Source organism: Synchiropus splendidus, chromosome 17 (genome assembly GCF_027744825.2).
Source record: "Synchiropus splendidus isolate RoL2022-P1 chromosome 17, RoL_Sspl_1.0, whole genome shotgun sequence".
Lineage (NCBI taxonomy): Eukaryota > Metazoa > Chordata > Actinopteri > Syngnathiformes > Callionymidae > Synchiropus > Synchiropus splendidus.
In genome coordinates this window covers 18,189,307-18,216,889 of record NC_071350.1, presented here as the reverse complement: position 1 = coordinate 18,216,889, position 27,583 = coordinate 18,189,307, and the positions used below count along the sequence as shown (strand labels likewise).

The following is a 27,583-nucleotide window of genomic DNA, read 5'->3' as shown; positions in this document are numbered from 1 at the left end:
TGGTACATGAATGAATGTGACGGTCCAGCAGTAAAATACAGACGTAAACGCTACTTTCACGTCGTGCATCCGTGCACTGAATTACACGATTAGTCACTTAAAGTATGAGTGTACATGAGTGGGAGACCTCTTTAGAAAGTTGCGCGGGTTGCAACAGGATAAATGCGTTGAGACGTCGATTGAAAAAAAAAATGAAAAAGTATAAACAGATATTGCAGGATATTATGTCTTGTATGATTCCGTGCTGCCGTTTATCTTTGTAACACTTTTGTGTTTGCCAATATAATTAAGTTCGTTTTTTACTTGTTTGTTAATTGATTCAATTTATTCATTATTTGTTTTTGTCTTTTTTTTTTTGAGTCCGATATCACTTCTTCATCGTGGTTTGTTTTTGCAGTTTACAACATTTTTTTTTAAACTATGATATTTTTTTACTATTAATTATGCCTTCACTTGATACAACCCTATAACAAAAATCAAATTCTTAATCTTAATCATCTCAATGTTGATATATCTTAAATGTATTTTATTTGCTTGATATTAAATATGATTTTAAATTACCTGGTACTTCTCATAACTATAGATTAACTACAACACATTTACTAATATTGCATGATTAATATCAGCCTCCAGCATTTATTATTTTTCTTTTTGTTCATAATTAAATTATAGCCTTCATTTGATACCTTATATAGTAGAAATATCATATTTAATTCAGGTGACTTAACAACATGTCTCATCTTCTGAAACTAGAGCATACGCAACAATATCAAGTTACCAAGGAGAAAATAACCAAAATGTTCATTGGCAGCTTTGAGTTTTTATTGTTCCATTAATAATGTTTTACAGGTTTTCTCAGCAACATGGAAATCCAGCAACTGTTAGTATTTCTGACTATTTCTAGATGCGCTCAGAAGCTCACTCCTCAGCATGAAAGTGTACGTGAAGGTGATCAAAGCCACATTTATCTTGGTAGTTGCGACGCAGCAACCACACACAGGCACAGACACAGACACACAGAGACACACACACACACACACACACACACACACATACAAGTAGAGAGAAGTCTATCGGTCTTGAACATTGTTTGTCTCTGCTGCACGATCGGACGTATCTAGATGAACTCGTTCATAAAACTGTGTACTGTCCCCTCAGGTGTCTCCTCCAGGGCGGCGGCCTGGCAACAGGACGGCACCACCAGCTGCTCGGGATCCTTGATCTCCATTTCAATGTTCATGACGCTGTGAGAGGAACAGAGACGTTTAACATCCACGGACGGATGGATGGATGGAGAGATGGATGATAGAAGAGCAGATGGGTGGATGTATGTTGCAGGACAAACAGATTGGTGAATTGATGGACCGATTTATGGATGGATGGCTTGAAGGACGGACAGATGGATGGATGGCTGGACAGATCGATGGTAGGATGGACGAAAGAGGGATGGATGAGCATACAGTATATAGAAGGGTGATGATGAATAGAATAGAATGGATGGATGGATGGATGATAGAAGGACAAACAGAATGATTGTGAATTGATGGACAGATGGATGGATGGATGGATGCTAGAAGGAAGGATGGATGGATGGATGGATGGATGGATGATAGAAGGGTAGATAGATGGATGATAGAAGAACAGATGGATGTAGAAGGACAGGACGGGTGAGGGGATAAATGGACAGATGGATGATAGAAGAGCAGATGGATGATGATGGAAGGATAGAAGGATGAATAAGACAGATGAATGGATGTACGATAGAAGGGCAGATGGCTGAATGGATGTCAAAGGACAAACAAATTGGTGGATGGATGGATGGATGTAGAAGGGTAGATAGATAGATGGATGATAGAAGAACAGATGGATGTAGAAGGACAGGACGGGTGAGTGGATAAATAGAATGGACGGATGATAGAATGGTGGGTGGGTGGATGGATGGAATCTGGAAGGATGGACAGATGAATGAAAGAGTGGACGGATGGATGGATGTTGGAAAGAGGGATGAATGGATGAATAAAAGAACATATAGATGCATGGATGACAGAAGGGCATATGGTTAATGGATGGTAGGACAGATTGATGGTTTGATGGACACAGGGATGGATGGATGGATGGATGGATGGATGGATGGAAGGAAGGATGGACAGGGTAGGAAGATGAACAGAAGGAAGGGTGGATGGACGGACAGACAGACAAACTCACGTGAAGATCAGAGCTCCAGATTCATAGAAGTAAATTGAAGACACCGGCAAGCATCCCATGGTCACAGACTTAGTGTAGGCCACTGAAAGAAGATGGCACAATGATCCCGCCTCTTTCACGTCGCCGGAGCCTCCGTGCACTTCTCCTACCTTTGGAATCCGGGAGCAAGCCTGTCCATATGTTGGTCTTGAGCCCCTCTCCTTCGATGACGGCACTTCCAATGTTTATTGTGGCCGTGAAGGTGGCATCATCGGGAATGTCCAGAGGGTGCACGGTCATGTGCAGGGATTTCTTCTCACAGCTCTGGTTTTTACTGTCGATCTCATAGAAAATCCCCTGCGAGGACAGAAAACTGAGCACAGGACGAAGTCGCTCTCAAGGACGTGAGTTACCTCGTCGAAGAGCATCAGGAGGTCCAGGCTGTGCGTGGTGTTGATGCTTATGCTGTCGTTGGTCTTGAAGCGCAGTCTCCTGGCCGTGGTGTCGAACGTAAATGAGCCCACCCCTTTCATCTCGCCCTTGGAATTCACCTTGTCCATGCATCCAGACAGAAGAGAGTTCAAGTCTCTACCACAGCAACCTTGCATTTAAGCAGTGCGTGAGAAATGTCTCAGGAGGTCACGTCTGAATGGAGGATCAAACCTGAACCACACATGTTCACCAAAACATTACGACCACGTTCATCTATGGGATGGAAAACGGACTCCAAGGCAGCTCTAGGAAGTGGCTGCAGACGCCACTCAGCCAATAAGGTGAAGAAACTCGGCACAAACTTACCACAGACATGAATCCAGTCATGTTGGGAGAATCTGAAAAACAGCAACTGAGTTAGACCTTCCACCATGTCGACTAGCCGAGCGTGAGAATAGACCCTTACGACATGGATGGTGATGGTGATCCGCCAACGTGGTGGCGGTCCAGCACACCAGGACCAGCGCTAAAGTTGCTGCGTACATCGTGCAGGTCGGACCACACTCACAGTGAGACTACAGCCGATGCACAGCGATCACGTTGCAGGTTCGGTGAAGACCCCACCGCCTTTATACCGGCGGCGCCTTGAGGAGGCGATGGTGCAATCGCTCCAGCTGTCCAAACACTGTCAGACGCGGTCGTTTCACGGGTCACTGGGGTCGTGATTGTACAGCTGCCGTCGCTTGTTTTCCAGTGGTGTTTGTCTCCGACTCTCGAAAGATTCTGGGTCATGCATAAGCTTGAGGTCAAGGATGACGACATGTTGGGAGCATCTTCGGTCAAACCATGAAGAACCATGAAGCGCCGTGGATCGACATTGTACTGCCGTTACATTTACAGTGGTCCTACTGGTGGTGAGGTTTGGTATCACAGAATATTGCCATTTCCATTTCTTCTTTTTTTGTATATAATAACAGAAGCTTCAATGTCATGCTCTTCTGTGAATAATATATGAGTGATAACTACACTTCACTTACGTGGCCGCCTAATATGATCCGACTAAAACCGCAGAATAAGCTTTTCCATTTGTCAAGTCTAAATAAAACTTTTTAGGACAGTATTCTCTCTGTTTTTCCTTCATTGCTATCGCTACTGAAATGTGAAATTACAAGGAGTAAGGTTTATATTTCTATTTATTTTGAAATGAAATATCATCCATAGATACTGTTCAAACAAATATCAACATACAAACAAATAACATGTTTGGCAAATATAATTGTGTAATTATACTTTTTTCTCGTTTCATAGAAATATTTACGAATATTTTGTCATATAATGCAAGTTAAATTGGAGACTCTTTTACTTCCCTTATGTCTTTTTGTCCTTAATGTGGCCCCTTAGGAGTTTGAAGCGCTCACCCTTGTCGTGGCTTTATAATAACTGGCTAATATGCTGCTAATACACACATATTAAAAGTAGTTTATTTCTGGCAGTTGATTTTAACTTTTACTTAGGGAGCATTTTCAACGACTACGTCCAATCCAGCTGAGAGGAAGGACACTCTGGAAAGGCCTCCAGGTCACACTCATCATGAGGTGCAGCACATGGCTGAGATGAAAGTTCTGAGTGCCATGGCGCCACACAACAGGGCCAGGCGACAGCTGCGCGCCGCGACAACACATCTCTGACCCGACTCGCGCCGGAGAAGCGCAGCGGGCTGTTTATTTTGTTTGGACCAGGTTTAGTAGAGAAAGACACTCAGGGGAGGAGAGTTGTGTTCCTCAGCTTGGATCCTGATAAATAAAGGTGGCGAGGAACCAAAGAGAGGAGGGAGGAGAACAGGGTGGCTACGGGAGGCGAGGAGGGAAGAGCACACGCTAGGTAGTCCGACAGGGAGAGGAACAGGATGGAGGTAAGAGGAGAGAGCAGGTAGGAAGCTGAGGAGGATGGAAGCAGCGTTGTATATCAGGAATGAAGAAGTGCTTGGTGGAAGAAGCAGAAGACCTGCAGCGCTGGTGTCGGTTCCACCGTGGGAAGAAAAGAGGGAAACAACAGCTAAGACAAGATGTTTTCAGATTTCAATAGGGGGAAAAACTGCCGAAAAAAGAGAAAAGGATCTGAAAATGAGAGAAAACTCATTTTGATGGCTCATTCTTGGAAGTGATGGGTTCTGAAACAAAGAGGTGACATGAAAATCAATTTATTATTATTACTATTTATTACTAAAATTTATTACAAAAATTATACGTTTTTATTGAAAAATAACATTTTTAGAATGTTTATATATACATCAATTATAAATTGTTATTTTTGCAATATAATATAAAATATATATAATACAAATAATAAAACTATAATAAAATAATAAACATTATAAAAATGTTGTTTTTCAAGACAAATGAAATAAATACATGTAAATTATAAATATATATTATTATTATTATTATAATTATATATATTATTTTTTTTTTTTTTTCTCTCCAAACATCTACTCAGCCAGAGACATCAGGGCCTGAAGTGGTCCTGGTTCAGTCATGTGACCACAGCAGAGCAGAGGTTTTTATGGCCTTAAATGTTCAATGTTTTCCACTGAGACACATCTGAAAACTTGGATGATTGGTTTTTTTTTTACTAAACACAAATGAACAGGAGGAGATATTCCGACTTGAAATGAAAGAAAGTGCTGGCTGCAGTTTCTGGGGTGCGGATGGCGGCAGCTGCCTCGCTTCTCTGTTACCCTGAAATACTTGGGATGAGAAGAAATAAAGGTCGTGGGTTCATGCAGTGAGGCAACAGCATGTCGCACATCTGACGCGCAGCAGCCTCACATGTCGCTCTGACGCTCCACCTCAGCTGTGTGTGGGAACCAGGCCCTTCAACTTCAGCATTTCATGCGCTTTCCGGGAATCAACTGATCAGGACTCGTGTGAACCACGTGAGGAAGCGATAAGAACTTGCAGCAACGGTGGAGGAAAGCCACCTTGAAACAGGAAGGAAGTGCGTCAAGAAAGACCAGCGGCTGCCATCATGGAACCGCGGAGCCCCGGGGGTGGATCTTATGTAAATGAGGGAGTCCCTCCTGAGAGGAAGTGAGCTAACCTGGACTGTGACTCAACCCTGGACGGCCCTTTGCGTCACGCTAGCGCCGCGGCGTGCATGCGTCTGGCATGAGCAGCTGCTGGAGCATGAGACCGATACTGGAGTCTGACCAAATCTGTGCAACTCCCACGCCACAGCATGAGTCCTACTGTTGGCTCAAGCTCTGTTTGTCTTTGTTTGCAAGCACGACTCCAAAATGAGCCGGCCCTTGAGCAAGCATTGCTCAGTGCAGCAGACCAACGCTGTGTGGCCTCTCGGCTCAGCTCTTCCTTCACCCTTCACCCGGGCCGAGCGCCACGCCCCCCTCCGAGGCGCTGAACTGGATCCATCCAAGTCTTGCTCCATCCTGCCTTCACATGGAGGAAAACCACGTTTTGGGGATGTTTTTGTTGGTGTTTCACTGCCGCGGAACTTTCACTTCTACTCTTCTGTCTTCAGAGTCAACTCCGGATTCTTGCGGTTTCTTTGGTTGTTTCACAGTTTTGCCTGAAACAGTCGTGACTCTCTGCGATTAGACAACACATGCCAACTAGAGAACCAGGGGGGATTGTTCAGCAAAGTCAGGAAACAGCTATATTTATACTCATAAATATATTTATATTAATGTATATTCTTTTTTTAAATATTATTTTTGGTCTGTTAGTGCATTTATCTTTATTTAGAGTTAAAAATAAAATATATTATATCTCCTCATGATTTAGATATACTTAAATTTTTTTTAAAGATTTATATATATATATTTATATATATATATATATATATATATATATATATATATATATATATATATAATAAATGATGACCACAAATCTTTATTTATTTTAGTATTACATAAAATGTATATTTTAAAAAATGTAATATATGTTTTTAATTAAATCTAAACATACATACTCACTAAGTACTTTTGAACGTACTTTCAAAAATGTTATGAAATTTTATTCTTTTAAATGAAATACATTTACATTTATAAAATATTAATATGCATATCTTTATTTAGTGTTAAAATTTGCTACATAGAAGTTATTACATTAAATATAATCTAAACATACATAAGTAGAAGGTACTTTTTTAAGTGTTTATTTTTCTTTATTATTAATAATAAGGACAAATGCACTTAATGTTGCACTCTGTTGTAAAGTTTGATAAAACACAAAAATGTTCCTTTTTAAGGAGGTATTTGGCTGAAAAGGTACTTTAGAAGGGCTGAAAAGACTTGAGAACTATTGAACCAGAGAGACCTTCGACCTCTCCATGAAGACCGGGGCTTTACGTCTTGCAGCTGTAAAACCACTTTCCCTGCAAAAAGAGAAACTACACAAAGACGTAAGGAGAAGGAGACTTTGCCGCACGCTCGATGACTTCAACTTCAGGGCAGGTTTACTGAGTCAAGATTGATTGCTGTGTTCGGATCACTGTCATTATTAAGAATGTGTTAGTGTTGACTTCACATCCTCCTTCACTGGGAGTCCGTTGCTGCCTCTGGTGTCTCCACCTGAAGGACTTCCCCAAAAAGACACGCCGAGTCGGCTCGTTTCCATGTTATCAAAGAAAATTCTCGGTGACTTCCTGCTGTTTCATGTCAGTTTCAAAATAGTTTCTGAAGTGAGGGTTTTTCGGAACCGCAGGGGGTTTCAAAATGGCATCGCAACATATGCCCAAAACAACGTACTGCAGAGACAAACGCTGTTGTTTCTGTGTTTGTTACAGTGCAGTCTGGAAAAACTCTGCCACAGCCAGGGCGGGAAGCTCAGACACCCAGGAGAGACTCGGAGTAGATACGCGCCATGCTGTGTTTCAACACCTCATCGACATCATCGGAAAATTGGCACGTGCATTTTGGCAACACAAGTTTGTGTTTGATCAGAAAAAAAGGATTGACTATCACTCATTCATTCAGTTTATTCAAGAGGCTTATTATGACCAAGTTTTAGTCTCTATTTGCAACATAAGTCCACAGGAAAAAATAAACAAAAAGCATCTCTGGAATGTAAAGAATGATGAAAATGTTCTGACCAAAACTTGACTAAAATACGTTGAGTTTTCAATTGACGAAAACTAGACTGGATTGCTTTGACTTTAGGTCGACTGAAACATGACTAAGAAAAATGACGTGAATGACTAAATGTGAGTAAACACTAGTCAGAACCAGTATTCTCTCGGATGTTGGATGAGTCTCAGCTTGTTTTTCTTCCATCAGAATCTGTTTTCATGGATAAAATTCACCGTATTTTCAGCCCTTTCATGGAGCTTGACTCCACTGCCAACGTGTGCACGAACTAGGGTCGAAGCTGCAATTGCTAACTTGCTATCGGTACCCAGAAATATGCTGGATACTCAGTACTATTGTTGATTCTCAGAAGGGAGAAAAAATGTATTCACATGAAAAACAGACCCACAGATCAATCTGTTGAATCCATGAAATCACATGAAGTGACTCACAATATGAATTCAGCTCTGATCAGAGGACCCTCCACCCTCTTTACTTCGAACTGCCTCCACGCGACAGCGTGAGCTTCTCTCCCTCCAGACGTCCGGCTGTATGATTAAACATTGTCTTCATCACAGCGTAGTAGAAATTCTGTGTGAATCACTCGCTCACTTCTCCTTTAGAGACCACAAGAAGTTGTGGCTGACAGTAAGAAACAGGCAGAAAGAGTGAGAAGAAGGGGAAAAAGAGAAAGAAACTCCAGACAGGCTAGAAACCGAAAACAAGAAGCCGACGTTTACTGTATAAAACCGTGGCTTGGAGAGGCAGAGTCATGACGGGCTCTCGCTCAGACGACAGGAGCTGCTCACGGTGAGTCTGCGCTCAGCTCAGCCCACGTGTGGGTCAGTCTTTAGTCATAAAAACAGTCGGAATATGGACGATGATTTGTGATTTAAATATGGACAATATTTTCGCACCTTATTTTATTGATCAGAGTTTGTGTTTTGAATTTGGAGTGACTCTGTATAGTCGTGTGTCAGGTGTTGTGGTCCTGAGCTATACTTGAGAGGACCAAATTCTTGGAAACACACCTTTCTTGTGAGGACATTTTTCTCAGTTTGAGGATTAAAACGTTATTATAATTGAATTTTGGTTCAGAGACCCGGTTCAGGTGAGCCATGTGTTTTGAGTGGTGAGGTTTAGGGGGGGAGGCTGGGGAAAGGGTGATGGCAGTCACGAGGATAGAGATAAAAGCGTGTGTCTGTGTGTGTTCATGGTGGCTTATAGTTAAATACAAAAGTTCACAAGTTGCTGTGTGACCATGTGTTAGTGTCATTAAGTATAAAGCTAACTTTATAAAACAAATTCACACACTTAAGTGACACACAGCAGAAACAAAGACAGACACACAGCACGACAAGAAGGCTCTAACACACACTCACGTTCACACACAGCTACAATCTCTGTCAACTTGTCATGTGACATGTTTACACCTGGAGGTTTAAAACAAACATTCGAACCTACGTCTGTGTAGACGTGATATGTGCTGTGCTGGTGCGCTAAGTAAGTGTGTATTTTGTGGCAGCTCTGATGACATCACCACTCAAACCGCTGCTTTCTCTCCTGCAGATGTTTGGCCACTGCTCAGCCTCTATCCTCCTCCTCTTCGGCCTCCTCAGCGGCTCGGCCCCGACTCCGGTTCTCCAGATGGAGACGTACGAAGACGCCTTCAACCTGACCCGGACGACCAAAGTCCTGGTGAAGCAAGTGCTGAAGAGCTACGTGAGTGGCCAGGCGGCTCCGGCGTGGAGGTCCGACCCAGGCTAATGGCTATTCCTCCTGCAGACGCGGCAGCAGCTCGGAGATGAGGACTTTGAAGACCGGAGCCGACAACTGAGGGACCTGCCGGAGCTTTCCATGGAGTTCTACAGCTGGAGGCAGCTGACGGTGGGTTCTGGGCTGCACTGGTGACGTGTGACTGCATGTGTGGCCTGTGTGTTTCGGGAGGTGGAGGAAATGGGTGTGACATTTTGTGATATTGTCTCCATGGATGCGAGTTCTGATGTTGTTGATGAGGTTGCCCGTAGTTAAACGTGTGTCCCCGGGGCCCTCAGGACTGGGAGCGGCTCCAGCGAGCACTCACGGACATGCAGGCCTACTGGAACCGGCTGGAGTGGAGCAGGACGCAGCTGGAGAAGGAGAGCAAGAGCACAGACGCCTCCTTACCCGATGGCATCCGGCACATTCAGCTGGACCTGAGAGACCTGATGGTCGAGGTCATCAGCCAGGTACGAGTCCGGCGAGTCCCAGCTGGCACCGATGAGGTGGAACTAAAGACCCGCTTTCTTCCCGTAGATGAGTCGCCTGAACTCTTCCTGGATCAAACCCACCGTCCCCGCAGCTGTGAAACCGCTGAGACGGGCCACGCAGGACTGGGACCGGCGGGTGGAGGGTTACGTGGTCCTCAGGGACCTGAGCCTCTACCTCATCAGGCTGGCGCGGGACTTCCTGCTGCTGGAGTCCCAGACACAGGCGGCCCAGTCACAAGACGCCGACCACTGAGCGCCTCAGGAGGCGGGGCTTCACTCCAAGCCGCCGCCCCTTTCTCTCCCATCACGACGGAAATCTCTCGACCCACTTCCTCCGGATCCACAAACACACGACTCCTCTATTTGAAATATCGAACGTGATGGTTTTCATCACACTTTTTCGATGCCTGGAACCCGATCCCCTCTCTCACATCATTTCCATATTTGAAGTGATTTGTCCTCTTCGAAAAAACAAGCCCTGCATCCTGAGCCTCCCATTTTTATACACGTATTTAATATTTATTGCCTATTTATTTCAAATACTTCTCAGTGTTGCAATATTTATTTGAGTGGAATGAAGCTTGTGCTTGACAATAAAGAGATGAAGCAGTCGTGATGAGTGTGACTGTGTTTTCTTGGAGCGGATGCCGCGCAGGAGTGCACTCGTCTGGCGTGGCCGATCCACCGCCACCGCCTTCACGCCACCACCTGCGGCGCCGTCTGCGGGGATCAGAGTCAACCCGGTCAGCAGCAGCACCCAGCGCTTCAGGCGAGCTGGCACCTACCACGAGCATGTGACCTCGTCTCCCTTTCCCCACCTTCACCTCCGGCCCCCTGATGAAGTCGACGAACCCTTCCTTCCCTCGGTCCGTGGAGTACTGGATGCTGGAGTTGGAAGCAAACAAAGATGGCGTTCATTTGGGGCCAACTTTGAGCGGCGGCGTGATGCGTTCAGCTACCTGCCGAGGCAGACGTTGACGTGGTTTGTTTTGTCGGCCATCATGGCCAGCTTGGTCACGGCTTCGATCACGTTGTTGCACTGCAGTATCAAGTCGCCCTGGACACAGACACAGGTGGCTGAATCGCAACATGGTCGGTAACAAAGGGAGCGAAGGGGGCGTGGCCAGTGGCAACAAGTCATCTGCTTTGTCTCATTAAACTGCGACACTGTGTCAGAAATCTTCTCCAAGTAAATAAAGTTGTTTTTTTTATTCCACCTTATAAACCGAACCTTTGTGGTCAAAGCACTTCTTCATGAACTAAAGTTCACTGTGGTGCACCACAAGGTTCAGTTTTAGGTCAGATATTATTTCCAATTCAAACACTTCCTCTCAGTCACATATGAACTCCGACACCCACGAAGCTACTTCCCACTGGGAAACTCTCGAGGAGCCCCAAAACCTCCTCCAGCACAAAAATAATGAAGCGAGGAACAAGAGGCGATACCTTCTGTTTCCTGTCCTCGGTGGGCATGTGCAGAACGAAGATGCCGTCGCTGAGGGAACCCAGGGAGATTCCTGGAGACAGATTTGGTCAAGCGATGACGACGTCATTTTTCATTCATGTGCAAAATCATCTGACTCAGTGTGAGTGGCAGCATGACCGTCAGCTCAGAGTTTTAGTTTCACTTTCTGTCTCTCTCACAGCAACACACTCGCTCGCTGGGTGCAGAGCCTCTGGAGCATTTCACAGCGTGGGCTCGTCTTCTAGAACCAAGACGCCGGCGGGTTCCATCTCCACTCATGACTCTAGTTTTAGACCCGAGCTTCACCTCTGAGAGCCGAGTAGTCGATCCTCTGCTTGATCTTGGTCCGGTCCACCAGCACGGCAAAGCTGTTGGTGAGGAGCAGCTGCCGAGGTCGAGGCTTGAACCGCTGCTTGTCGTACTTCGTGACCGGAACGGCGTACTGAGACACACACACGGAGGGTTGAAACAGGAAGATCAGACGCAGCACCGCGTCCCATGTCACAGAGGTCACCTGCACTTTGTCATTGCCGAGCGTCTGCGAGACCTTGAGGTTGATTTGTTCACGTTCTGTTTAAGGTATTGAGAGAAGACATGAAAGAAGCGTGTGTGACTCTGAGCTTGGAATCGGAGTATTCACCGATCCTCGTGTCCAAAAACAGCCGCCCGACGCTCTGAGGATAGTTGGACTTCTGACCCCTGAAGAGCTCGCTGGCCACCACTTTCTGCGTCATCTTCAGGAAAGAACAACCAAATCAAGGAGAGTCATTACATTAAGAAAATACATGCTTCTAAAAATACTCATTTTAATTTTCCACCCGGATTTTATTAATACATTTCCTGTTATTATATTCTGAGCAAAATGAGCACAAACAGGTGGCAGTGGAGTGACAGAGTTCCTTTAAGAAGCCGACACGAAGAAGAAAGGAATGAAGGATACAACATTCAAAACATCACATTTTGTCACCACGGTCTCACGAAAGTTGAGTTATAACAGTGATTCCATTGTACGTTGTGTTTCAAGCCCGATATAAACGGAGCAGGTCATGTGACCGGATGTGAGGTCCAGTCTATTGAAAATCACTGGAGAAACTATAGAGTTTCCAAATAGCAAATATAAGGTTATTATTATATTTTATTAGACAAATATTACATTTATGAAAAAAAAACTATGCCAAAAAGTACCAAACAAAATTGAGAAAACTGACATGAAGACAATACATTCCAATTTGTATTTGTTAATTACATTAATTATTTTTTTAATAAAATAAAAAAATAAAATTTCATCAATAAAATTTCTTAAATATATCACCTTGAGATTTGACTTAGACAATGCAAGGAAGGTCATGAGATATGAGTCTGCCAAAATAAAGTGAATATGAAAATTATAATTGTAACTAAAACGTGTAGTAACGTGGACCATGCAGGACGTTGCTCAGCAGGTGCTTCTGAAGAATCCAATAAAGTGGAGCCGGCTTGCTCGCCGGGCACCTACCTGCTTCTTCCACTCCGGCTGGACTCTCCTGCAGTACTTGGCCACCATGTTCCGCAGGTGAAGCTTTCGCAGGTGCTCCGAGGCCTGTGGGAAGACCAGTCAAGCCATTCCCGTCTCACCATCTCACCCCAGATCACACGACTCACCTCACTCAGCAACGGCGGCGGGGTCGGCCAGCGCTTGTCCAGAACGGTCTTGGGCAGGTTGTTGCGCAGCTTCAGGAGGAAGGATCGGCGCAAGTGGTCCAGGTAGTACTGGTTGTCTGGGTTGTACTCCTCGTGACGGTTGCTGAAGCCCTTGATGAACCTGGCGGAGACGAGCGGGTTGTTAAGGAGCTGCTCTCTGCGACGTGGCTTCAGCGCCTCACCTGCGGATCAGATCGGCAGCCTCGCGACGCCTCCTGGCTCTCCTGCGCGCCTTGGTTCCTCTCCAGCCCGACTGGATCACAATCACTGAGGGACGGTTCAGAGTCAGCAAGTCAGGGTAGCAAAGAAACATCTCTCATTCTGATGTCCGTATGAGGACTCCTGCTCTCTCACTGAAGGTGTTCTAAACTCAGCTGCCAGTTGAAGGCGTTCCCTTTGTCTTTCAAGGAGCGAAAACGTTTCTGAGGAGGAACCCGTCTCTCCTCCTCGAGGTTCCAAGGTGAGCAGGAGTCTAAAGTTGGAGGTGAGAAGAGGACCACTGACCTGCGTTTCTGATCCGCTGGTACTTGGCTCTCTCTCTGTAGCCTCTCCAGGAAGTCTGCAAGGCCACAGCTGCGACAAAATAAACCCGTTTTCAACTCCATCCTGCTCCTCATCCAGTCAGAGGAGGCGAAAGACTGATGTGAAAACTGTCTCACCAATGTCTGGTTTCTTTGCTTGCAGAGCGTCTTCAGTGGTGAAGAGAGTTTTGGGGAGGCGGATGAAGATTTTGGATCTGAGGTGGAGCATTTTTCATGGTGAGTAGACATCCTCCGAGGACACGACTGACCCCCTCCGTCGATGGTTACCTGCCCAGTTTGTACTCCTCCTCCTTGTAGCCCAGGTGCTTGACCAGAGTGGACACGCCGTCCTGCAGCCGGCCGTGCCAGTTCGGCCACGTCTCGGGACACAGTGGCTTGTACCTGCAGGCGTTGACCCGCAGAGTCACGACAGAGGCGGCAGAAACCAGAGAGCGAGTCGGACGCCAGAAGCTGACCTCTGCAGGAAGTCCTCAAAACGCCGTCTGTAGGCGAAGCCCCCTCTTCGGACCCTCAGGTTCTCCATTAGGCCCAGGTACTTGACCTGGTGTCGGACCAGGACTTCGTCAAACCGACCTGCCGCGAAACAGCACCAGCCACATCAGGTGTGTCGAGGTTTGAGCCGGCCTGAGGTTTGGCTTCATTTCCTTTTTTTTTATCCCTCACCATATTAAGTTTATTGTAAAACAACACATTACTTAAATGGACTCACACATACATCATCAAAATATTTCCCTGGCCGCATTACTTTCATTCCACTTTTAATAAATAGAGAGGTTATGTTTAGATGATTTGAAAGGAAAAAGGAAGCGACAGCTGGGGAAGTCAGGGACTTTTCAGAGGTGTGGTTTCTTTCATGTTAAACTGACTCTTATCTGAATATAGTGTTTGTTAAGGTAATCAGAAAATAGAGCAGAATCAATGTCATGGATAAAAGGCGCGGCACCTGGCTGCTTGCCGTCGTTGGGCTTGATGCAGCGCACGTAGGACGGCTCCTTGGACGCCAGGATCTCCAGCAGCTTCAGCAGGCTGTTTCTGAAGTTGGTGGCAGCCTGAGCGACAGACAAAACGCAGAAGTGACCCACACAATGCTCATTTATTTGGCCGGATATTAATGAAGAGAGAAACAGATAAGATGCCAAGGATATACATGCTGTTAGAAATGAACTGGCTGCATCTCAATCTTAGACCCAGACGCGTGTTTTTTAAGGGGCTACAGTGCAGTTCAATTGCACCGACCAGGAGCCAGAACATGAGACTGCTCGGCCAGCAGGTGGCGCATTAATAAGTGGACCCATCTGTGGTCAGGCTGTGGATGCAGCGGCTACAGCAGGCGACCCTCCTGCTTGTCCTGGGTCAGCACCTCACCAGGAAGACAGAGGAGCAGCGGTTTGAGCCCTAACTCTGTTGGTTCCAATGCAAGTCATTATTCGCCGGCTCATTGTTCAGCACGTATCTCAAGGAATCTTAATCTGGAACAATGTTTTCATCGAGAATGTAAGGGAAACCAGCGGGCTGGACGGAGGTGAAGGTCTCACCATGTCTGGTCGCCTCTGGTCCTTCACTTCCTCTCTGTAGAAACACTGGTGGAGGATCTTGTTTTCTGACCGGCTCATGACCTGACATAAACCAAGCCACACTTTCATTTCCGCTCCATCTGCGCGGCGAAACTTCACCACGAAATCTGCCGCTCACCTGTTTCAGGTTCCGGTTCAGGAAGTTGTTGTTCTTCTCCAGGAAACCTGAGCGAGACAGAAACACTCAGCGAGTGCCTCCCACAGGTGGCAGAACGTTGCCTACCGTTGACGTTGTAGTTGACTTCTCCAGCGTAATGCAGGAGTCTGAACTCCTCTCTGCTCATCACCCGCCGGGTTTTACTGTCGGCCAGCTTGTGTCTGCAGCGAAGATTGTGTTGACACCACGGGTCACATGACGCCTTCCGTGCGGCCACACTTACGTGAGGAAGTGAGGATGACCGCCGAGCCTGTCCTCCAGCTTATCCAGGAATGAGACGTCACTGGTGTCGCCGGGTCGGACGCACTCCTCATCCTGAAGAGACGGAGCCCTTTAGACTCAGCAGGGGTTAAAGCGCGGGTGACCTCCGGTGACCTCCGGTGACCTCACCAGGATCGCGATGATGCCTTGGTTCCTCTCCTCAATCAAGTCGCAGATGACCGTGTTGTCGAAGTACTGCACCGGCTCCCACTGAAACAGGTCCATGCTTCCGTGACCATAGAAAAGTGACTTCCGTCACGGGAAACTCACCGCGATCCCCTCGGCCTCGTAGTCCTCTTGTTCAGATTGGAGCGTGAGCCTGATGAAGAGCTGGTGCAGCTTCTCGTTGCAGTAGTTGATGCAAAACTGCTCGAAACTGAGGGAAAACTTTGCTCACACACATGCGTTTGCATCACACGTATTCCACTGGCCAGAATGGAACGTAACAGCATATGCTGCTGAGTCAGGGAGGAAGACGTTCACGTTTACTTCACGAGATGTTTTGGCATTTTAATTTAGAGTTGCTTAAAAAGAGACGCGTTCGTCGACGTGTGAGGAAGCTGAGTGACTGTCTGGCATTAGTTTCAATGAGTTGCAGTAGTGCGTGAAGAGGGTAACAGAGGCTTCCGTTTTCAGTGTAAAGGAGAACATGAAAGGAGGAAGTTGTTATAAATAAGAGATACACATCTCATCCTGAGAAATTAACAACGCTGCAAAAAAAGATGATTAAAAAAAAAGTAGGAAGGAACCATAGAAGATTATACAGAGTGAGATTATTATGAAATCTATTTGTAGTTGATATATTTTGTGTCTTAAACATTCTGAGTGTAATGAGCTCAAATGGACGGCAGGTGGCGCTGCCGCTGAGCAGTTCCTTTAAGAAGAAGAAGAAGAGCTGCAAACTGCCAGTCCAGTCTTATCCATTCTGATGTATCCTGTTTCCAACCAGCTATGAAGGTTTCATTCCAATGTGTTCATCCATTCTGCTGCTACTTTGTTTACAAGGAGCAAACAGGCCGAATGCATGAATCAAAACCAACCAAATAAATAGATTTCAGTTTGTTTCAGTCATCAGAATCAAGGTAGATAATATTAGTGACAAGAATGATTAAATGCCAGGGTCCATGCAGCATGCAGAAGATGAAAATAAAACATAGTTAAAACATCAAAGATGCTGAAAATGATGACAAATTCTAATGTGCAACAAGATCTAAGTCAATGGACTGTTTTACTGTGCAGTTTTGGTTTTAAAGTCTAAGTGTAGTGTCTGTGGTCGCGTGAAAAACAAACATATTTTCTCTTCTGCAAGTCAGTTCACCAACCTGTTGACTTCAAGAACCTCGAACCCGTAGATATCAAGCAGTCCGATGACGGAGGACTCTCTGCTGCTGCGGGGGATCCCATCCTAGCAGGAGCAGGAGAGAGAGTCAGCTGGAGAAGCTCCAGTCAACAGGCAGCCAGCTTCACCGTCAGAGCCAGAGAGCAGTTGATCTTCTCCACCAACCACGTGAAGGTCCGGCGGTAGATGGACTTGGCTAAGGCGTCGCGGGCCGAAACGGCCTGCTCGAAGTTCAGCGGGCTGATCATCTGCCGTCAGAAACGTCTGTCAAATCCAACTCAAAACAGAAAAACCTCCATCAGAGCTGACCTCTTCTCCTCTGGCGGTCAATTTCCTGTGAGTGAGCGCCTCCACGAGGGCCGAGGCCTGGACGTGGAAGAGCTGGCAAAGAGCAGACGCATCCCCCGTGAGCATATTGATGTGTTTACTCAGACAAGCAGGAGCACGCTGACCTTTTCAAGACTGTCAATTGAAGTCTCAGAGGTAATAAAAGTCTCTCCTTCCTGTCCCTCTCCGAAATGAGTGTTCCCCAGGTGGAGAACCCCAGCGATGATGTTCAAGAGTTCCTGAAATCAGACTGACTTTTAAACAGTAGCTTAAAGGTCACAAAACTTTCGTGAACAACAACACTTATTCAACGCAACACTCCACTGAATTCCATTTCAAAGTGATAAATAAGAAGCGAAGAGTTGCTTCTTCACTCCAATGTGAAAAAGCAGACTGAAGCTCAGTTCAGCGCTGAGCTGCTTCCTACCTGGACTTCCTCCTTCGTGAAGCCGATGACAGGCAGGGCATTCATCACAACTTTCCAATTATTTCGGTCGCTGACGGAGCTGAGCCTGGGACAGTTGCCCTGCACCAGACGAGCACACGAGTCAGTCCCCTCCGTTGGACAGCAGCATCACAGCCATCCGCTTCACCTTGACCAGGTAGTTGTAGCTCTGGGGCTTCCTTTCCAGCTGCAGTGCCGCCAGAAGCTCGTCGTCTCCACCATCCAGAAGCTGATAGAAGATGTGGAAGTTCCTCTCACCCTGGTTCTGGTGCACCACCCGGGACTTCTCCAGCATGTAGTTATGGATGTGACCGCCCACTGTCGCCCCCTAGGGAAGACGCAGGATCGAGGCAGAGCCTTAAACTTCACCCCTCCGTCATTACAACCTCTGTTTGGATCAGACTCGCCATCACGGCTTGTTGTCTCCACCACCCCCACCTCTTGTACTACAAGTCCCATCATGCACTACAACAGTTCAAGAGTCAACATTTAATTTAGAAAATGTCACAACAGGCCAAACTCCTACGGTAACTTGGGGTGCCCCCTGGTGGCAACAGAATCAGAGGCAGACGTCAGATCAACACTTCACCTGGAAGTCGAACTGGATGTCCATGTACTTCCCATAGCGGCTGGAGTTGTCGTTCCTCCGCGTCTTGGCGTTCCCAAAAGCCTGAGCCAAGAAGACAAGGGAAATGAGACAACATGCGCTGGCCTTCGTGGCACTCCTCCCTGACGTGCCTCCAGGACGGGGGTGGAATGCAGCAGGCGGCCCCTCAGCTGGGTCATGCGGTCACTCATGGGGCAGGTGACGGAGTAGTACAGGAGGACTTTCTTGGAGGCCTCAGTCTTGCCGGCTCCACTCTCTCCTGATATGAGGATGCACTGGTCCTTCCTCTCCGTCCTCATGGCTCTGTAGGCGTTGTCCGCCACCGCGTAGCTGCACAAGGAGGTCACAGGTTCAAACCCCAAATTCCAAAGTTCGTACTAGAATCAACGCTCACATGTGGGGGGATATCTCGTAGAAGCTGACGCCTCTGTAACGCTCCATCTGGGCCTTGGAGTAAATGTCCAGCTCCTTGTACGGGTTCACCGACACCAGCACCGAGCCGATGTAAGTCTGGGGCCAAAACGCAAGAACAAGTTCAGCATGCCATCACGCAGTGAGACGTCTGCTGCGGCTCTTACGTAAATGAGGTTCTCTCTGAAGCGTCGGCGCAGATTCTCAATGAACGCCGCTTCACTGTTGTAGTTCTCCAGCAAGACAAAGTCCTGCACCCCGACCCGGTCCCTGGCAGTGAGGGGCCCCTCCATCACCAGGCGCACTCTCCCTTCCACGTCCACCTCCTGCAGAAGCCACAGAAGCAGAAAAACATTCCGTAAACTATGCCTCACTTCCTGTCTACACCAGCTCCTGCACTGCTCCTCTGGAAACACACTGTGTCGTTACAGGGTTCTGACCAGCAGGGGGCACAAGAGGGCAACCTGGGCTTCATCCTCCGCAGGCTTTGTCAGTTCTATTTTATTTTCTCTGCTGCCAGAGGAGGAATGTAGGAACGCTGGAGAGAACCGCAGCTGCGGAAGGCGAGATGAGAGAGCGAGAGCCAAGGACTGATCTCAAGTCTGTTTTTGGAGAAGATAAAGACCAAAAAAGTTCATTTTTCAATTATCAACTGATGCCCAGCCAGCAATTTGTGAGTTCACTGCCACAGATTGGAATGGAGTTGAATGTTAATTTAGTTTCAAAATAATTTAAGAATCAATCTCGTCTTTATTTTGTTTTCAATTGCCAAACATCCATCTGAGTCCTTCACAAGCTCCAAACGAGTCCTTCACTGGTTTTATGATGGAACCACATCCACATGGAAGAGTTGCTGTTGTGGGACTGAAATAAACCTGGGTGCTTGGCAGTACGATACGATAGGGACGCAGAACGGAGCACTGAACTATGAGACTTGTTCCCTGCTTTGGATGGGAACCATGGCCTAATGTCTGGGTCTAAGGTCTGGAGCTAAGTTCTGGCGCTAAGGTCTGGAGTTCAGGAGCCAATGTCCGGAGATAAGTTCTGGAACTAAGATGCAAAGTTCAGCTCTCGAGCTGAAGTCTGGGGCAAAGGTCTGGAGCTAAGTTCTGGCGCTAAGGTCTGGAGTTCACTTCTGGAGCTAATGTCCAGAGATAAGGTCTGGAACTAAGATGCAAAGTTCAGCTCTGGAGCTAATGTCCAGGGGCTAAGGTCTGGAGCTAAAGTCTGGTGCTAAGGTCTGGAGTTCAGTTCAGGAGCTAATGTCCGGAGATAAGTTCTGGAACTAAGATGCAAAGTTCAGCTCTGGTGCTAAGGTCTGGAGCTAAGTTCTGGAACTAAGATCCAAAGTTCAGCTCTCGAGCTGAGGTCTGGAGCTAAGGTCTGGGGCAAAGGTCTGGAGCTAAGTTCTGGACCTAAGATCCGGAGTTCAACTCTATAGCTAATGTCTGGAACTAAGATCGAAAGTTCAGCTCTGGAGCTAAGGTCTGGAACTAAGATCGAAAGTTCAGCTCCGGAGCTAAGGTCTGGAACTAAGATCGAAAGTTCAGCTCCGGAGCTAAGGTCTGGAACTAAGATCCAAAGTTCAGCTCTGGAGCTAATGTCGAGGGGCTAAGGTCTCGAGCTAAAGTCTAGCGCTAAGGTCTGGAGTTCAGGAGCTAATGTCCGGAGATAAGTTCTGGAACTAAGATGCAAAGTTCAGCTCTCGAGCTGAGGTCTGGAGCTAAGGTCTGGGGCAAAGGTCTGGAGCTAAGTTCTGGACCTAAGATCCGGAGTTCAACTCTATAGCTAATGTCTGGAACTAAGATCGAAAGTTCAGCTCTGGAGCTAAGGTCTGGAACTAAGATCCAAAGTTCAGCTCTGGAGCTAAGGTCTGGAGCTAAGGTCTAGAGCTAAGCTCTGGAGCTAAGGTCTGGAGCTAAGGTCTAGAGCTAAGCTCTGGAGCTAAGCTCTGGAGAGTGACGCGTGGCGGGATTTATCAGAGTCAGAAAACACTCCGGAGATAAGCGTCACCAGCAGCAGAGCTTCACTCCCTGCTGCGAGCCAACACAGCAAAACAACCAGCCAGTACAGCAAAGGCGGAAGGGTTCCACTGGACTTGTGTTTGTCTTGACCGTCCCTGGGGTCTCATTTGGCTGCTAAAGAGCCCATTACCCCGTCACAGTGGTCGCAGGGAAATCCTTGACCAAACAAGAGGACAACAGTGGCCGTTCGCCAAGATGACCCGAAGCTTCTGCCACTCCTCCTCGCACTACCTTGCTGCATTGTTCTGAGGCCGTGGCAGGTGGGCGTCCTGCAGATGGGATTCTACTTTCCAAAGGACACGGCTGAGGAATGTCAAGGTCAGGATGGGGACAGACATTCACGGGATGCCACTGGGAGTCTCTGAGCTCGTGATCCTATCTGTGCGTGTTTGGACATCAAACACAAAGGTGTTAATCTATTTACCCGCCGGAAGAAAAGAGGGGGGTTTAACACCAGCACATTCGCTCAAGAGCATGTGTCAAACACAAGGCCTGGGGGCCTAATCCAGCCCACCACGCCTTTATTGGGAGCCAGTGTTTCATGTGCAGATCATTGGCTCGTAAATGTTTTTCAGTTTTAAAAATCAGTCCTCTATGACAGAGGTTAGCTGGAGTGCGATAAACTATCGTGTCTTTAAACCCATGCATGTGAAGCTAAGCAGTCAGTCCATGTGGATCTGTCAAAAACACAGACGAAAAGGAGAGTCCTGGATGATTCACAGAGTAAAACTCGGAGTAGCACTTACCACGGCAATTAACTACATAGAAATGTGTTTCTGGCTCCCCCACTGTTAGAACAGTGTAATTGCAAGCTATGGTGGAAACAAAAGGTCTCACCAACCGACTTTGTGGGTATGAATTGGCAAGTGATGCTACTTGGCAATTGACTATTTGAATCACTTTTCATGAGATGCAGACTCACGTTTGCAACACTGGGAGGCGCTTGATTTATCCACCACTGAGTGCGAATATCGTACTTATGCTCTGCTGTGAAATCCTCATTCATTTTCCAAACATCTCCACCGGGCAAATTCTGCCCGAGTGCTGCTGTGAAAGGTCACCAAAGGTCCTGAGTCAGGCCGCGACAATTCCAACGTTAGGAAGAGGAGCTGCGTCCTCCGTGTGCAGACCAGGGATTAGTCTCGGTACATCGGTCATAAGTGAAATGAACAGACGCGTGGACAAGTCGAAACATCACGGGATGTTAAATATAATTGTCCAAAGTGGTGCTCCATCTTTAATCTTTCACTGCCTTGGTCTCAAACTCCCGAGAGATGTGGTGCGTCCAGCGGAACAGGGAGTGTTTGGGTGGCTGCACAGGAGCCTATCCCAGCTCAGCCCGGACCAGCGGACCCTGTCACAGGACTGAGCGCTCCCCCTCCTCCCTCCACCCTCCCCGCAGCAGCACTTTTGGGTTTTTGTTTTGGATCCCAGAACACAGAGATCTTTGTGTCCCATTGATCAAGATGTCATGTGAGGAACCTTTTAATGAACATCATGGACGAAGGAAACAACAAGGAGGGGACACACCTCTCATTAGCCTGAGCGGTGAAGACGAGAGACGCCGCCTTGACAGCCATTTAAATCAGCTCCACGGCCATGTTGGGTTTGTGGGCTGCATGAAAGCCTTCCAACTGTTGTTTGTTACAGTGGGACTTGGCTCCGCTCCTCATGACTAACTCTCCTTCAGATTGTCTTCCTTATAAGGGCTGAGCCACCACTCTGCGCTCTTCACCACTTTAGAGGAAACTTTACCTTGCCTCCCAGCTGTGGCGCCGAAGGTGAGAAGAAGCATCTCAGGTTCTTACCTTGGCTTGGTACCTCATCCTGACTGCTCCTCCTCCTGGGTCCTCAACTTGTCATGGAAGCTTTGCCCACGGGCCACGGAATTCCTTCTTCACTTTCTCTGACCCTCGGCGACGGCCCTCCGTGCTCTGTTCTTCCTCCCTGTGAGGACGAAAACACACGCACTCTTGTTTATTCCCTTCTCATTCGTCTTGCTTGGAAGCGCTTGCAGCCATGCCTGCCTCTCCGCAGCAGCCCTCTCTCTGCGCTGCCCTGCACAGAACAAGGGCAGGAACTCCACGAACACGTCACACAACTGTGCTAAAAAAAAAAGTGAAGGGAAAGTATGCTGTTGGATGATGAAGAAAATAGAGCCCGAGGAGCAGGGAGCGGAAAAGTTTGCTAACAGACCCAAAGTAGCAACAAGGAACCGCTCAGCAGCCGTATCAAAGGAATCACATGAAAACATTTTTCTTTCATTCCCTCCCATTTTCAGCGGCTCCCTCCCTTTCTCTCCCACAAGTTCAGACACATTCTTATGATTTGTGAGATACAGTAAATAGTGCAGCGTGGAACCGAGGCTGCGAGGTCGCCGGATGACACCACGCCATCGCAACACGCCGCTCGTTGACACCATCCACTCAGCTTATGGTTGACTCCACGGGAAGAGCCAAACCCGGATCTTCAAAAGAGTTTCAAACAGCAATTTATTTAGCAACAGCTGACAACCTCCCACTGAAGCGTTCAACCCAAGCATGTGTTGCTAGTTACAAACCCATAGTGCGCCTGAATCGTCTCAAGGGTGGAATTCTCAATAGAGACAGCAGCAGCATTTTCCAGGGAATTCAACGACTTATAATCTCACAGGAGACTGTTGACAAACAAGAAATACATTGCCTTTTGATTTCCTCTGTAGCTGCCACAATAAACCGATATCAAACTACAACTCATTTCAGATGGTTTTTCAGCGAATTTACACACAGTTTTCAGAAAATCACAGTGAACTGGAATATAGACTGGAATATAAAGCCATTGCTCCATGAAGCACAACAACTGCTGCTGAAAGAGAAGCATTTTCCAGGTCGTCCTCCTGTTTTACAGTCATTGTCTACTTGATTTCAACCTCACTCTGGTTTGGTCCCACATGCTGTTAGCCTCTCAGTTTGACTTTGGATACCAAACGCACTAAGAGTTTTACAAGGTTGTCTAAGGGAACGGCCGACGCCCGCTGACCATGGTGTTCCACCACCTCGGTCTAGACAGAGACCTGAGAATTTAGAGACCATTGAGAAACCGGGACCAAGAACAGGGCCAAACTGAGTAGAACATAACACATTTACTTCTTATTCCTGATGATTTTTTTTCATATTTTCCTATATGGAAGGACTGAAATGCCTTCAAAGGAAGAAGCTAATAGCTTGTTTGGTATTGAGGTTGGTCTTGGTCTCGACTGGGTCTCGGGCCCTTAAAAGTCTTGGTCTTGGACACGCCTAATGAAACCAGTCCCATTGATGTCCACAGTGCAAACGGTGGGCTGTAATGTGGTCATGGCTGAATCTCAAGGTGGAATAAACAAGCCCTGGCTCCCCTCCGCACCTCCCCTGCACAGTCAAGCCTCACCCTCATTCTCTGCCTGGCATCATCAAATATCTGGAGCGAGGAATTTGAATTATGTTCCCCACATGGAGGCTGTCTGGTGCTATCTTTTGAGCTGAGGTGTGAGAGAGTGACACGTCTGGGCTTTTTTCCTAATGAATCTGTGTGACCTGCAGGTCCACTCTCTGTCTGTTGAAACCAAACAATGCCACGTTCACTCTCCACCGAATCCAGGGGCTTTAAATTACACTTCAGAAGAGCAACTCCTGCCAACAGAATGTTGCTCCAGAATTCCTGCGCTGCACAGCATGTACCTTCTGGGTCTGGACCGCAGGTGTTCACCTGACGGCTCGAATACCAGGATTTGGATTTTCACGTGTGTCAGGAGAACCTTAGGGAGAGGAGCATGTTCAGCACCTTCCATGGAGGGAAGCTTGTAGCTCCACATTAACACAGCCGTAGAAGAAAACACTGAAGATTGAGATGCAGACAGAGGAGAGAGGGAAGTGTCAACTCCACATCAGAGGTGGCATGTTCCTTTACATTGTAATGATCAAGTTAAGATCATAATTCCGCCTTGTGTGCAAACAAAATGCTTTGCTTTTGTTGAAGAAGAAAATATTTTACTCTCAACTATCTGTTCACATGACTGGAGACACTGAGCGTGGTTTTAAAACAGAAAGAAACGTGGATGAAAATGGAATGTTTATTACTGGGTCATTCATGGGTGAGTTGGTGCTTTCCACGCTAACACAGCTACGGCGCGGAAAGCTTAGACTTACTTCAACTCTATAGCGTGAAACAAATTGGGCTGCGTCTGAGCGCAAACATGCAAACTTATATCTAAACAAGGTCAGACCAAGGTCGCCGTGGTCGCCCCAAATCCTCGTTCTTGCTCGTCGCCATATCTTGCGTCCACTCTGTAGCCCCGCCCACTTCCGGCTCTCAAACGGCAGAGCGGCAGCTGCCTATCTTCCAAACAACTGTTCTGGCCCACAAGGTTGTTTTTTTTTCTAATATAATTTGGTCAAAACCAGGCTCCAGTGGTGGCGGGATAATTTATCTCAAGCCATTTTCAGGATGTGTTGGACGCTAATGCTACTAGCCGATATGACTATCGGCTCTCAGATGTCAATGGTTGCTGCCCGAACCGCAGCTAGTAGCACAATGAAGCCCAAGTTTCCAACAAAACAGAATAGAGGCAGCAGTGCTGAAGGATTACAGCTGGGCACCTGAGCCAGCAGATCATCCTGTGGCGCCTTTTGAATCTTTGTTTAGCACTTCCTGCACAGAGGAGTTCCTTCCTGGCAGTTTCCTGATTTTCCAGATCTTCCTTCATGTGAATTCAACGCTGCTAATGGAATAGTTAGGTTGCCTTTGTGCACCCAACACTAGATTGTGCTTGCCATGTGATGTCATCAGGGTTTTTAACGGAGGCGAACATTCGTCAGCTTGAGGCTGAAATTCTTTCACTTCATCTTTCTTCTTGCTCAGGTCCATCTGCGAGAGACTGGAATTGAATACGAAACTATGTGCTGAGTCTTAAGTGAGGATTCACTGCAGAGTCAAATCTATAAGAATAAAGCAGTTAATTCAGCTTAAACAAGAAGGTTCGGTTCGTGAATGAATCCTTCCTAATAGATGTGACTTCTTCTACTGTACTTTCCACCATCCTGTTTAGATGTGAGCTGGATGACTTCTTTTGTTTATGTGTCTCACATCAGGCCCGGCAGCAGCTCCACCTTAACTCTCAAACTACTACACCAGATTTACAAATATGTTCATTATTCTATTTTATTTATCCCATTTTAATATTTCCATACATGGATATGACTTCATACCACGGCCACCAGACGATAGCAAGCAGTTAGTGCTAGGTTGCGACCTCCTTACTGAGTTCAAAGGTCAAAAAAGCAAGGCTCCATTTGCATGAGGTCAAGGGTCAAACTAACTTCTACTTATGCCAAGATAACAAATCAGCAATATTCCTTGGTACAACCCTAAAATCTACAGGATATTTTTTTTAGGGAAAGGTTTTAAGAGCGTGAGGAACATGAAAAGAGCTCTCCCTCCTCTCGGACCAGCTCGATGGTACATAAGCGTGAATTCTTGGTGGAGAGTTGAACGTCACTTGGCAGCAACATCTCGCTGTGACCCGCCTGTGAAAAGATGCCAGGCATGGCTGCAGCGGGAGTCACGGGCCACTTCAGGCCAGGCCTCCGAGGGACTGCGCCTCTCCATCCCCCCGCAGGAGCCGGCAGCTTGTGAGGGGGAGCGTGGACCTTCAACAACACAGCTATTATTGGTAATATCAGGAGTATTCTGGGTGCGGTGGAATCGTTTCTCGCACCTCCGCTTCTCTTCCCGACCTCTCTTCATTTGTCACACAAGAATGTGAATGCAGTCCCAGATGCGTCATGTGATCTGAACCAGCTCATTGGATGTGAAGTCCAAAAGGATCAAAGTTTAATTCATTGTCCACGGCCTCCCTGCTAGTGAGTGAGCCAGCGTCCCCACTGTTATGGCTCCTAATCTCTTATGTGTGTGTGTGTCAGCTGCTTTATCTGTGTGTGTTTCTGCGAAGCCTGTCTATCACCAAATGTCAGCGTCCGTCTCCATGAGTCATTCCTGGCTAAGTGTTTCCGCTGGAGAGGGGCGGGTCTTTTTGTTGCCACTAGCTGCACGTTTCTCACTGTTGTTGCTCCAGGAACATATGAACAACACAGTCACCATCAGCTGAGATACTTTTAAGAAAACTCTTAAGCCTCTTGTTTTTAAGTCAACTTTCATGATGAATCATTTGGACTGGAGAATGAAATTGTGTATTGAATCAGAGGGGAAAAGTTAGGAGCACAGCATTTGATCTCACTGCTGGAACACTGGAGGAAACATGGACGAGGATCACGCCAGAATACATTGAAATAATAGCGCCACCTGGTGGAAGCATTGACAATTACATTAGACAAGAAATACATACAGCGTCACCAGTAAAAAGCCTTTACTTAGGGCGCAAAATGAAACTGCTCATCGGAAGAAAAAAAAATGACAACCTCATTTTTCAAGCAACTCTTGATCGTTCATTTCTATTCCATTTAGGAGGAGTTTAACCAGCACCGGCCACTTCATCACACACTCACAGCGATGGATTCAAGGTCGTAAAATGACTCATCCACTCATACATCCACATCCACACATGAATGACACTCCAAATTCACATTTGTCTGAAGCTGGTTTTGAACCTGCAACCTTCACAGTGTACTGACTCAACCCTCACATGCCCATATCTGTCATTGTATTACTCCGAATGTCAGAATGTCAGAAACAGAGAGAGCTCCATCACAAAGTAAAATATCAACCTCTCGGTACCTACCAAAGTGAGTCGGGGTTAAAGGTCCACATTTCTCCATCATGTGGCCCCC

The 27,583-nt window shown here is 46.9% G+C and overlaps 3 protein-coding genes across 4 annotated transcripts; 1 reads left to right on the top strand and 2 right to left on the bottom strand.

Moving 5' to 3' along the window:
• Positions 1-800: 800 nt before the first annotated feature.
• epd (ependymin) lies at positions 801-3,218 on the bottom strand. Its single transcript, XM_053847348.1, has 6 exons — positions 3,083-3,218; positions 2,983-3,014; positions 2,598-2,735; positions 2,355-2,541; positions 2,206-2,287; positions 801-1,244 (listed from the first exon to the last, which is right to left on the bottom strand). The coding sequence occupies exons 1-6, from the start codon at positions 3,159-3,161 to the stop codon at positions 1,118-1,120; spliced, it is 645 nt and encodes a 214-aa protein (XP_053703323.1). The 5' UTR covers positions 3,162-3,218; the 3' UTR covers positions 801-1,117.
• A 1,304-nt stretch (positions 3,219-4,522) lies between these two features.
• Positions 4,523-10,204, top strand: LOC128748100 (uncharacterized). Its single transcript, XM_053846495.1, has 5 exons — positions 4,523-4,528; positions 9,272-9,424; positions 9,488-9,589; positions 9,757-9,930; positions 9,998-10,204. The coding sequence occupies exons 1-5, from the start codon at positions 4,523-4,525 to the stop codon at positions 10,202-10,204; spliced, it is 642 nt and encodes a 213-aa protein (XP_053702470.1).
• A 189-nt stretch (positions 10,205-10,393) lies between these two features.
• On the bottom strand, positions 10,394-27,555 carry LOC128748605 (unconventional myosin-Ic-like). Of its 2 annotated transcripts, none has more exons than XM_053847531.1 (33): positions 27,535-27,555; positions 22,592-22,730; positions 18,927-19,085; positions 18,743-18,858; positions 18,480-18,678; positions 18,331-18,411; positions 17,890-18,069; positions 17,724-17,822; positions 17,422-17,535; positions 17,279-17,350; positions 17,098-17,217; positions 16,953-17,035; positions 15,901-16,006; positions 15,760-15,840; positions 15,593-15,684; positions 15,436-15,530; positions 15,331-15,377; positions 15,174-15,254; positions 14,582-14,687; positions 14,094-14,211; positions 13,906-14,019; positions 13,756-13,832; positions 13,601-13,669; positions 13,279-13,363; positions 13,058-13,217; positions 12,912-12,995; positions 12,057-12,150; positions 11,931-11,986; positions 11,723-11,858; positions 11,398-11,468; positions 10,911-11,008; positions 10,737-10,836; positions 10,394-10,671 (listed from the first exon to the last, which is right to left on the bottom strand). In XM_053847531.1, exons 2-33 carry the CDS (start codon positions 22,607-22,609, stop codon positions 10,648-10,650), a joined length of 3,135 nt encoding a protein of 1,044 aa, XP_053703506.1. In that variant the 5' UTR covers positions 22,610-22,730; positions 27,535-27,555; the 3' UTR covers positions 10,394-10,647. The 2 variants fall into 2 exon arrangements, with proteins under 2 accessions (XP_053703506.1, XP_053703505.1); XM_053847530.1 differs by lacking the exon at positions 27,535-27,555 and adding an exon at positions 22,807-22,989.
• Between the last annotated feature and the right edge of the window lie 28 nt (positions 27,556-27,583).

Bases quoted from the DNA above. Each gene is read 5' to 3' on its own strand.
- epd (XM_053847348.1), bottom strand. From the start codon at position 3,161: ATGTACGCAGCAACTTTAGCGCTGGTCCTGGTGTGCTGGACCGCCACC. The intron at 2,736-2,982 runs GTAAGTTTGTGC...TGCATGGACAAG, and splicing joins TGACTGGATTCATGTCTGTG to GTGAATTCCAAGGGCGAGAT. The intron at 2,542-2,597 runs GTAACTCACGTC...CTGTCCTCGCAG, and splicing joins TCCTGATGCTCTTCGACGAG to GGGATTTTCTATGAGATCGA.
- LOC128748100 (XM_053846495.1), top strand. The intron at 9,590-9,756 runs GTGGGTTCTGGG...CGGGGCCCTCAG, and splicing joins ACAGCTGGAGGCAGCTGACG to GACTGGGAGCGGCTCCAGCG. The intron at 9,931-9,997 runs GTACGAGTCCGG...TTCTTCCCGTAG, and splicing joins TGGTCGAGGTCATCAGCCAG to ATGAGTCGCCTGAACTCTTC.
- LOC128748605 (XM_053847531.1), bottom strand. The intron at 17,036-17,097 runs GTGAAGCTGGCT...TGCTCCTGCTAG, and splicing joins ACTGCTCTCTGGCTCTGACG to GATGGGATCCCCCGCAGCAG. The intron at 14,212-14,581 runs GTGCCGCGCCTT...GTTTCGCGGCAG, and splicing joins CAACGACGGCAAGCAGCCAG to GTCGGTTTGACGAAGTCCTG.